At 42.2% G+C, this 11,858-nt stretch overlaps 1 protein-coding gene across 1 annotated transcript in view; it reads left to right on the top strand.

The window, feature by feature from the left end:
• lcmt2 (leucine carboxyl methyltransferase 2) overlaps positions 1 to 5,895 on the top strand; it is a 13,565-nt gene extending 7,670 nt beyond the window's left edge. The window contains exons 5-13 of the mRNA XM_015402200.1: positions 41 to 197; positions 266 to 455; positions 2,747 to 2,854; positions 2,921 to 3,299; positions 3,382 to 3,618; positions 4,562 to 4,659; positions 4,729 to 4,916; positions 5,027 to 5,162; positions 5,601 to 5,895. Coding sequence (XP_015257686.1) covers positions 41 to 197; positions 266 to 455; positions 2,747 to 2,854; positions 2,921 to 3,299; positions 3,382 to 3,618; positions 4,562 to 4,659; positions 4,729 to 4,916; positions 5,027 to 5,162; positions 5,601 to 5,765 — 1,658 coding nt within the window. The 3' untranslated portion in view covers positions 5,766 to 5,895. The remainder of the gene's footprint in view (positions 1 to 40; positions 198 to 265; positions 456 to 2,746; positions 2,855 to 2,920; positions 3,300 to 3,381; positions 3,619 to 4,561; positions 4,660 to 4,728; positions 4,917 to 5,026; positions 5,163 to 5,600) is intronic.
• Positions 5,896 to 11,858: the final 5,963 nt, after the last annotated feature.

An 11,858-nucleotide genomic window follows, 5' to 3' on the forward strand; every position in this document is an offset into this window, starting at 1 on the left:
TATAGAATCACTCCTTTAATAATCGTTAATCTGCCCTCAGGGCCCGTCCAGGTGTCCAGCAGCCGGTACCGCCTTTTAGGCCTGGATGTCAGGGAGGAGTCCCCGGTGAAGGAGGCTCTGAGTGCAGCAGGTCTGGACTGGGCGGCTCCCACCCTCATCCTCTCTGAAGTGGTGCTGACCTACATGGAAACCCAATGGTACAGCCCAGACGCTGAAAGAACTGCATTCACCAGGCTGTGAGGTTAAACCGCTGCTCGTCTCGCAGGTCGGACGCCGTCATCGGCTGGGCGGCGAGGCTCCTCCTGCAGTCCCTCTTTGTGATGTACGAGCAGATCCACCCCCACGATCCTTTTGGCCGCGTGATGCAGGATCATTTCCTAAAGCTCAACTCCACGCTGCACGCGCTGCAGCAGTACCCAGAGCTGTCGGCACAGAGACGCAGGTTCCTGGACAAGGCCAGTACACGAACACGCCGCCATCTGCTAACCACACAGGACACGTAATTTACTTTAAGTCTTTGAAAGATTCCGATCGAATAAATGAAGTTTGAATCCATCAATTTATTTTGAAGAGGCCGGCTGCTCTGATATTCTAATTTTACTCTCATTTATTCAGCAGTTTTAGCAACTTTGTTCCTTTTAAAAGGGCAAATAAATCCTCATGATGACATGTGAGGCTTTTTTGGATCTGGAGGGCCGGATAGATCGCTGAGGAGGGACAGATTTGGCCCGCGGCCCTCGAGTTTGACGCATTTTTAGACAATTGTTTCAGTGCTGCTGCTCCAGAACCACATGTGGTTCTTTGCACGCCAATAACAATCAAGACATAAGTAAAAATGTCCTAAATTAAGTGTATTTATCCTTAATTTGAGTAGGTAAATGAGATGATTTGCAAATGGAATGATTATTTTTACTCCTTAAATAAGCTTAAATCAATTACAATTAAATTACTTTTTGTTTTGTAAATGTAAATTGTCTTGTTCCATTGGCAAAGTATCTCACTTTCCTCCTCAATTCAAGGAAAAATTCACGTATTTTAAGAAAAAAAAACACTTATATAGAGTTCGATTTCTTCCAGTGTGGCTCCTCTACAATAGATCTTCATAGAGTGGCTAAAATGAATATAAAGTGTCAAAGCGTTAGTATTTGAATCAAATCTTCACAACAAAATGACATGAAAAGAACCAGAAATATGTTTTTAGAGATATTTGCTTTTGAATTAGCTTAGAGATTATTTTTTTATTCTTATTTTATAAGCTAAAAATACAAATAAACTGTTTAAGATGGCAGCAGGTTTCCTGTGGCAGAAGTTTAACAAAAATAATATGTAATTTTTTTTTAAGTCATGTAAAACTTTAAATTACTTTTTTTTAGCAGACTCAGGGAAAAATGGCTCTTTTGATTTGAACATGTTGCAGATCATTGTGTCACACTGCAAAAAATGAAAATCTAAACAAGTCATTTTTTCTTAAAATAAGTAAATTTGTTCCTTCAACTGAGAAGGAAAGTGAGAAATTTGGCCAATACAACGTGACAATTTACACTTAAAATAAGACTTGGCGTCTTATTTCAAGTGCATATTATCTATTTATCTTATTTAAAGAGTATAAATCCTTATTCCATTGGCAGATAATCTTATTTACCTGCTCAGATTAAAGGTAAATACACTTAATTTAAGAAGTTTTGACTTTTTTCTAGATAGTTTTTTCAGTTTAGACAGTCAGACAGAGCAGGAAAACCTTCAACATGCAGCAATATGGAAGAAAAACAGTTTTTTGTACATCGAATTTTAAACACTGAATTTTTATCTGGTAAAAATTCACCTGTAAAAAAATTGAGCTTCAAAAAATTTGCCTGCAAATGTGTCGACCTTTTGGCGAACTGAAGGCCAAACAATTCACACTGGGTGCAGTCGAGCAGCTTCTAGCCAATGAAATGAGCTCATTTGGTCACGTGACACGACAGTTGGGCGTAGCTTTGTTTTCGGCTGAAGAGTTTTTCTTATTAAATAGCTGATTTCATTGGCTGGAAGCTGCTCGACTGCATCGAGTGTCGATTGCTTTGGCCTGAGTTCACCAGAAGGTTGACACTTTTGCAGGCAAATTTTTTGCAGCTGAATTTTAACCAGATAAAAATTTTGTGTAAGGAATTCAATGTGTAAAAAAGTTCAGTGTTTAAAATTCGATTTAAAAAAAGGCAGATTTAAATGAGACTGATTTTCTTCCATGCAGGCAGAGCTACAGTGGAATAAATTAGATCAAAGATCAACTGATGCTCGTTTTTTATATTTAATTCTTCTTTTGAGCCGGATTATTTCCACATCAGTCTAACGGATCCCAGATCTGTGCTGCAGATGTTGCCTTTTCTTCTTTTACATGATGGCAACGATAACAAACATTACTCTAATCTAAATTTACTGAAAAGCAAATCAACATTTATAAACAAACTAAACATGCTATAAAAAAAAAGAGGCTGAAATCTTCCGAGTTTAGATCGTTCTGTCGATGTGTTAAAACGGCCTAGTCAAAGTCTGGAACCAGATTTAGGGGATTTATTTGAGCTAGATTTAGCCAGCTGGTGCTTTAGATGCTCCCCATGCCGTCTGACTGAACTAGGAGGGATTTTCTGCGTAACATCTGTATGATGTAGCTCTATAGATTCTTTCTAAACGTTGACTTTTCTTTCATATTTGATCTAAATGAAGAAACGTTGGTGAAACCTTTCTCTGTTTTTCTGTCTGTCATCAGGGCTGGGAGTGCTGTGCGTGTCTGGATATGAATGATTTCTATCTGGGGCTGGTCCCCCAGGAGGAGCGGGACCGAGTGGAGAGCCTGGAGCCATTTGACGAGCATGAGGTGAGCTGGTTCTGGAGGGGGGGGGGCGTCAGTGAACGCTCTGAGCGTGTTTGTTTCCGGCTGCAGGAATGGCACCAGAAGTGCTCCCACTACTTCATCCTGACTGCATCTCGCGGGGCGTTGATGGAGCAGGCTCTGCTCCCCCAGGCCTCAGGTAGAGACCCCGCCCCCCCATCCGTCCCATCGTCCCGGAAACCCTCTCATCCTCTGGTTTTCCTGTCTGCAGCGCCGTCCGTCGCTCCGAGCTGGAGCCCCGCAGCCCTGAGCGTGCGTCCGGTCCCGGTGCGTCTGGAGGGCCTGGGGTTGGCCTCCACCCGGATCAGGCCGCAGGTGGTGCTGCTCACTGGAGGGTCCGGCAGAGGGGGCCGGGGGGCGGAGACCAGGTGTCTCCTCAGAGGCCAGGGGGGGTGGAGCTCCACCAGAGTGGAAGCATCAGCAGATCTGGGTCAGCTTCTCCCCTCCTTCACTCTCCGACTGGTTTGGTTGATCTCAGAGGTTTGCTAAATCCGATCTTCATGGATCCACAGGAGAGAGACTCTATCACACCGTCACCCCCCTCCCTGGAGGAGCGCTGGTCTACGGCGGCCGCTCCTCCCCTCTCAGACCCAGCTGCGACCTGTTGAAGGTGACGCTGGACCCGTTTGCTCCGCCGTCTGCAGCCGGGTCAGCAGAGGAACAGAGGGTTCAGGTGGAGCGGATGGGCTGCACGGGCACCGCCCCCCCACCGAGATGGAGACACGCCGCCGCAGTGGTCAGTCACAGAGGTGAGCCAGAGATAAACACCAACATAATTCACCTGATAAAACCAGTTTCCTTGTGTCTCGTTCTGCTAAAGAGTTTGGATGATTAAAAGTTTCCCTTCGCTGCATCGTTGAGCGTAGCGGCTGCAGCCTGGGGGCCGAGGTTAGCCTGTGAACCCGCCTTTTAATGGGCAGCAAAATGCTGCTGATTCTACAAACAGGGTCTCCAGGTTTAGGATTCCTCTAACTTTAAACAGAACAATCTAAAAATCCCTGAACATCTGTTCAGAGGCACGTTCATAATTCTACGTTCAGACCGCAAAGCAGCAGAAGCAGCAAGTTTACAATCAAAGTCAATAGTCCACGCACAGCAAAAGGTCCTGCAGCGTCTGAGCAGCAGGAGCAGAGGCGCCTCATGAGCATCTGAGCATCTGAGGCGCTTCACCATCAGCAGCTGCTGGAGCTGGAAAAGTATAACATTAGCTGCTGGAGGCCTCATCAACCAATGAGAGAAGCTGATCTGGGAGCTGGCAGGGAGTCAGACGCAGCACTGCTGATGCAGAGCGCTATGATCACTCCTCTGAAACAGTTTATTAACGCCTAAATTGTTTTTTTCTTTTTCCAAAATTGGTTGTAAATTAAACGAAATGGAGCCCAGAATGCAAAGTTTGGTATATAAATCTGTTTTTCATAGTTTTTTTTATCTCTGAGATTCTTCCTTTTTTTTCTTTCAGTCCCTCCAGCCTGTTTTTGACTTTTCGTCTCCTGTTCTCGGATCCAGAACATCTCTCATGTTTTTCTCTTCCTGCAGACTTTCAATGCGGCAGATTTTACTTTTCTAATTAATTTTCAGATTTTTTTATTTATCCATTTTCTTCTTCTTTCCTTCTTTTGCCGTCCACGCCAGCTCTTTTCTATTCCTCCTATTCTTGTCCAAAGCTTAATGGCTTTTTCCTCTCCATGGTAGGCGGAGACTTCCTGTTTGTGTTTGGTGGGAAGAACCAATCAGAGCGGGTTCTGGGTGACGGCAGCTTCCTGAGTCTGGACCGGCAGGAATGGATGGAGGTTTGTTTGGCCTCTTTCTTTAAGTGCTGAACTTTGGTAGTCGGGTGACCGTCTGTATGTGATCCTCAGATTCCAGTAGAGGGCGCTGCACCGGCGGCTCGTCATTCTCACACCGCCTGCTCCTACCAAGGAGGCGTGGTCGTGTTCGGAGGACTGGGCCGAGGAGGGGAGCCTCTGGGCGACACCAGCCTGCTGGTACCGACGGAGCGAGGCTTTTGTTGGAGGAGGGTGGCAGTGCATCCCCCCCCCATCCCTCGGTCAGAGTTAAACCAAACATCCATTAGCGACACGAGATGCAGGAATCGAACCGACGACTTTCATGTCGGAGGCTCCGGCTGATCTGAGCCTCTGTTCTCCTGTTATCCAGGTTTTCTCACTGCGCCCACCTGCTGGGCGATAGGCTGGTTGTGGTGGGCGGAGTCTGGATGCATCCAGATGGAGTTCCTGGCGTCGCCGTCATCAGCCTGGCCGTAGGCAGCAGCGTGGAGTTCAGACTGGACACGGTCAGTGTTTACCCAGGGTTCTTCTGGTACGGTGGGGAGGGGCAGGAGGTGAACATGACTTTAACAGGTTCTAAAACAAACACGTCTGTGAAGTTACTGCTGGAAAAGCTCTTTTTTGACTTGACTTTAACTCTTTCATCCAAACAAACTCATCATGGAGGTTCTGGTCTGTCCTGAGAGGAGAAAACATGAACAGATGTGTTTATTACGCCTGAAGGATCGTTTAGTTTCCTCTCATGACCACATATCCCACCTGTTTAAGGTTGTTTTTTTCTTTCTTAACATAGATGGCTTCCTTCAGGCCCCTCTCAAACCTCCTGTCTTCTTTGTCCAAAAAGTGAACACATTTTGTGTTCTAGTGCAAAGCGTAGATTTAAAGGGCAGGCGTTCTTCGTACCCTGACAGTTTAATGGAGTAAATGTGTGGATGTGTTTGCAGAGCTCGGTGCCCTGGCCTCTGATGCTCCACTCGTTCTGCTCCGAGCTGACGGATGCAGAAGAACCGCAGCTGCTCCTCATTGGGGGGGGTGGGAACTGCTTCTCCTTCGGGACTCATCTGAACCCTCAGCCCGTCTGTGTGGAGCTCCGGCCTGCACTGGGATGAGGCGGCGAACCACAACCAGGATTTTTAAAGCGTTAAATCCTGATAATTTGTCATTTTTTACTGTTTGTTTCAACTGCTGTTTGTTTTCAATAAAATTGTGATTTTAATCCCAGATTTTTATGCATTAAAATACTTTTTTATGCCCATTTTAACACCTGATGATCCATTAAAAGACGAACCCCCTATAGAATAATGAACCCTGCTGTGATTGGTCAGATCCTGATTACTATCAGCTAATTAGTCTGATTATGTTCACATGTTTGACCTCAGAGTGATGATTACAGTAAAATAGAAGGAAAAACTTTTATTCCTATCAAACCTCAGTGAATAAAAACTCTGTAGACTCAGATTAAAGATAAAATCTAAGGGAAAGTTACTGATTCAGATCAAATATTTGCTTCTTCCTGTTTTCAAAAGTGGCTGAAGCTCCATCAGAGTCAATATTTAATATAAATGCCCTGAGAAATTAGACCAGTTCAGCTGTTTTGGTTTATTTAATATTTAGATGGGGAGAAAAGAAAACTCCCTGAAACATTCTGCAGAAGGTTGGGCAGCTCCAATGCTTAATGTAACGGGTCAACCTGATTAAAATCATTTATCAGCATATCAATGGGCCCAGTGTTGACATGAACCATCTAGAGATGGTTTCTGATTGGACGTTTAATGCTAACAGTGCAATGCTTCATGTGGATCAGAAAACAGTAGAATAAAGTAGAAAGTGTCTTTAGCTTGATGCAGATTCAGTAAGACGCCTTTATTATTATGAACAGCACAACGTTGGTTTATTTTCTTTAAAAAAAAATACCATCATTCCCAAACAACAGAGGCTGCAAAAGCATAAATGTTTTATCTGTATTATGGATGCTCAAGCTTTAGCTGGGGGCCCTGCAGTAGAACATGGTGGAGGGAGTGTGGTGATCTGGGGATGTTTTGCTCCCTCAGAACCGGATATTTGCTAAAGTTCACTTTGGTTCTGCAGCAGGACCACCTCTGAATAACGTTAGAGAGACAGAATGAGGAGTGGCCTGTAGTTAAAGTCCTGACCTGAATCCTGCAGCTTTAAAGGAAAAGTCGCTCATATTCAGAATTCAAACTTCTGAAAGTTCTTTAAATCTGAAATGATTCCATCCTGTTCAATAAATGATCCGTGTTTTTAATTCAGAGTAATTTTCATGTGAATGTGCTTTACTGGAGGCATCCATGTTTGTCAAAGAACACTACTGCCACCTACTGGTTAGTGACATTGTCACGGTGCGGTATCGGCTGTTGATCAAGTCCCAGTGCTGTATCTGGTGTTTGTCACAACGCGCTATTATCCAAGTCATCTTGAAAACATTCTTCTTCCAAATGTTGGCTACATATTACGGGTTTTTTCTCTGGCCAGAAGTTCGATGGCAAATCCTCCCTCTTCAAGTTGGCGATCCAACGACCAACCCGTCCGTGGAGGATCAGGAATCAGAAAGGTGGAATAACTCTTTTTTTTTCACTTTTACCCGATGTATTCCAGCATCCAGCTGCCATGCACGTGGGCATTGTCAGTTTCACTATAGCTCTGGTGAATTTCAATGGTGAAGTCCTCTGGAAATCTTCAATAATTGTTGTTGATTGCAGATGTGTCTAGTAGTTCCCATTGATTTAGCTTGGAAAGCGGGGAGAATGGCGCTAGGCTTACCGCACCGTGACGTCACTGCTGGAAGATGGCAGGAGGGAGGGGCTACTATATTTGGGGAAAAATGGCCGCTCCCAGACTCAGCGATCACAACAAAAATTGTTTTTATTTTTTTTCTTTACTGATTAACACTAATTTCATTAAATCACAGCAAACAGTTTTTTGGACCAACCAGAACCCCACAGAGAATCTTTGTTCTTCGCTGCTGTGCTGCATGTTTCCATGTTTCTTCACACATGAACGAAACGTGTATGACGGCTGGCAGCAGCTGAAAGGACAAACATCTAAGCAGCATTCCTGTTGATGAAAATGATCTCCGCAGCATGACGCTGCCACCGCCATGTTGTCATGGTAGCTCCTAGTGAGGTGGACAACTTCAGATCCTGTCGCCAAAAGTAATCAAATAAATGAGTATTTAATGTGTTTACAGTAGAAGTGTTGTCCTGTTAATTATTTTTGGTTCAAGAAGCTGAAGCAGCAAATATGCAAGGAAACTATTTTGATGTAAGAACAGGAAAAAAATTAGTAAAAATACTTAATTCAAAATTTAAAGAAATAAACAACAGAATATTAAACGCACACCCAGATGTGAAAGCAGCTAAAAACAACATTCAGAGATAACTAGTCTTGGAAACGAGGTGAATTTATGTAAAAGCTCTACTTGAAAAAGTAAAAAATAATAAAAATTAAAAAACCACCCCAACTTTCTGATTTTATGTGACTCTTAGCTTCATAAGCTGTGCTTCCTGACTGAAAATTCATTTATGACATCCCTTTATTATCAGCCCAATCAGTCTTTATTCTAGTATAAAAAATTCTATTCAGTTTATTTCTATAGCTCCAATTCACATCATGTCATCTCAGGTCACTTTCCAGTTCACCAGATCATCCAGGCAGATTGCATCGACTCATTGACTCTTCAGCAATCCCTCACACTAAGCATGCTTGTAGCGACAGTGGAGAGGAAAAACTCCCTTTGAACAGGATGTCATCAGTGACTTTGCCTCCAGAAAAGCCAGGAAGGGACAATTTTGTGGTCATTGTTGTACAATTGTGGGTGTTGCACAATTGCTGTTCTAATGTTTGCTTCCATTATTTAAGTATCTTTTTTTCATAACATCCTATTTTTGATTATATTCATGTTTCTCTATTTTTTTTAAAAGAATGCACATTTGCAAATAATTTATTTAATGTTTTGTAGCAGTTTGTATTCTGAAGTTTTAATAAAAGAGTCAAGTATTTTAAGTATAATTTATTTTGTATTAATACATAACCTAGCATAGTGTGACATTTGTGTAAATGGCTACGTTCACACAGCAGCCTGAAGTGACCCAAATCTAATTTTTCTGCCCATATACGACATGTTTCTGATCTTTTCATGGCAGTCTGAACAACACAGATCCGATTTTTTCCAATCCGACCCAGGCCACTTGTCTGAACAGCCAGGTCGCATTCATCCGACCTGAACGCCATTAATACCCGACAAAGGTCACTATTCTGCCTCTTGCTACACAGAAGCGGCAAGAAAAAGAACAACCAGGGCAGACGATGATGCGGAGAGCAGTATTTATGTTTAACCATATTGAAAAGATTAAGTTTTTATGGTTGGAAAAGACCCCAAAATTACCCCGAAATGCGCGCCGGCACATACATCCATGTTTACTTCCGGAAAAAAAGAGCATGCTGGCCTGTGACATCATTGCATCCTCTACTGCGCATGCGGGACACTTGCGTTGTATGACTGCAGTTCACACAGGAGATCACGTACAAGTCGCATATATTTATAAATATGAACGGCAACGCAAAAAAATCGGATTTCGCAAAAGGATCGGAATTGAGCATCAAGGCCTGCAGTGTGAACGTAGTCTATGATGTTTTTAGCATAGGTGATTCTGCGTGGTGAGAGGGGGCCTCCAAATCAAATTCTACTTTGCTGGCACTGATTTGGAGACACAAGTTTTCTCCAAGCCCTTATTGGAAAAAGGTTTGGATTGTTTCAGATATTTTTTATTAGTTGAGTTAAATTCAATTCAGTCTATTTCTATAGCAAATATTCACAACTCATGTCATCTCAAGGCAGTTTCCAGTTCACCAGATCATCCAATCAGATTGATTCAAAGTTTTCTAAGGAAGATCAGCTGCATCGACTGAATAGAACTGAAACAGCCGATTCATCTGTCCCAGTCAGTCAAACACACCTATTTAAGCAAAACATTTTTGTTGTACCATTTCTGAAGAAAAAAAAAAGATCCAGCACACAAAAAGTCCAAAGAGATTTTAGTTTTATTTTTACAGTTTCTAGAAAAGAAGGGGAGCCGACAAACAGCCCTCAGCAAGTCGTACTGCATCAGGAACTGGTATGAAAATCATCAGACTGGAAACGATGGAGATTTTCAGCTCTTCTTCTGGTGCAATAAAAACACTGATGGCCTGAAAACAACAATATTAAAACACTGTGCTGGTTGACAGCGTGTGTGCTTATTACTTCAACCTCAAACATCAACCGTCGCGTACAAAGATCAGCGTCAACGCTGGGAACAAAATCGTTTCATATCCGTACCTAAAGCTAAATCACTCACACACACGCAGCTTTAACACAACCCTGGAGATGATCCTTTGTTTATTACCAACAGATTCTGCGTTAGATTTGGAGTCACAGATCTACAAACGTCTGGTTTTGGTCTCATCAAGAGAAAAAATGGCCGTTTATTTAAACAAAGGAAAATCTGCAGGCAGGAAGGAGAAATGGAAACATCCCTCCCTCCGAACGTCGTCTTTCAAAGTTCAATCTTTATCCCACATTGAGATTAAGATATTAAAGGATAAGTTCACACAATAACTCTTTTCAAGGCATTTGGAGCTAAAAACCTCTGGATTAAAACCAGATTATTTAGAAATCAATTCAGGTTTTCAATTAACGGCTTAGTTTTACTAAGAGAACGAAGAAAGAGTAAAAGCGAGGCTACGAATCTGCAAGTAGGACGTGGATTTTATTAATAATCGACAGTTTTTGGTGAACTTATTCTTTAAAACAGCATAACTGGAATTATCAAATAGAAAACACTATAAAAAGAAACCACATGAAACAACAGCAAGGCACTGGACATGTTGGAGACGATGGCACGTTGCTGGTAGGCGGACACACAGAGGGCGGGGGATGCTGTGTACCTTTACATGGAAGTGCTGGCAGTATTTGTACCGTCATGATGAAGTTGATAAAAAGTACAAAGAACTGAGCTAAAGACTTTTTTTTAAATCACGTGAGACATTTTGGTCTTTTTAAATCTAAAAACTGCTGCTCTGAGTGTGCAAACGTGCACAGATGGGTGGTTTACACAGAGGGGTCAAAGTGCAGGGGGCGCAGTAAGACCGGAGGACGAAAACACATAAAGCTGTGTGATAATCTTATCGTTCATCCACACCTGCACTAATACTGCGTTTCTCAACAGGTACAGCCTGGTTCCATCGGCTAATTGTTCCTCACATGGTGGGGAGGTCGCTCATATTTAATTTTTTACTATTTCCTTTCACCTGGGATCCTCATTTTGACTGTTTAAGAAAGTCCTTGATGTAGCAGTAACTTCTTCATCCTAATAAAATCTGCCGGCGGAAACATTTTAGGCGACTTTTCTGAAATTTCCTCAACTTTCATCCCGATTCCTTTGCAATATTTGCATTTCTGGTTGTTTATTTGTACGTTTAAGATTTTCTAATGAGTTACCATGATAACGAGTCAAAAAAGGCTTGAACTATCCCAATAGTTATGTTGCTTTTTGGAAAACCTGATTTGAGGCCCCCGAGGGAATAAAGGGTTGATATGAGACCAGCCCGCTAACAGACACACCTTTCTGTTTTTTAGTAAAGTTGACCTTTTAAAAACAGCGACTGGCCGTAACTTCTTCTAAATCTGGGCGTTTTAATTCACTGCAGATATCTATGAAGCTAAAACTCTTCTTTAAGTCTTAAACAATAACTGATGTCTGGAAGCTAAAGAGGGGGATGAAAAATATAGCCTAGCTTGTTTAAGCTAGTACAGCCTGTATCATTCTGGGGTCTAAAACTGTAGAAAATGGTTTCTTGCTCCAAATGAATCCAAAATGTTGTTTTTGGATTCATGTTAGCTTGTTTGACACAGTAGCTGCGTTTCCTGGTTTAGTGATGCTAATATTATTTAAGCTAACAATAGTTTGTGTTTTTTTGTTTGCTTTTTTTTTTACATTAGCTTGTCGAAATTCAAAAACTACGGAAGAGGATTAGGGCCACTGGAAAAAAAAAAGAAAAGTTAACTGATTTTTAAATTTTATTTCAGATTAGTATGGGAAAAAAGTCAGAATTCCGACTTTTTTCTCAGAATTCTGAAATTTTTCTCAGAATTCCGACTTTTTTCTCAGAATTCCGACTTTTTTCTCAGAATTCCGACTTTT

This window comes from Cyprinodon variegatus, unplaced genomic scaffold (assembly GCF_000732505.1).
Source record: "Cyprinodon variegatus isolate N-32 unplaced genomic scaffold, C_variegatus-1.0 Scaffold1316, whole genome shotgun sequence".
In the NCBI taxonomy this organism is placed as follows: Eukaryota; Metazoa; Chordata; class Actinopteri; order Cyprinodontiformes; family Cyprinodontidae; genus Cyprinodon; species Cyprinodon variegatus.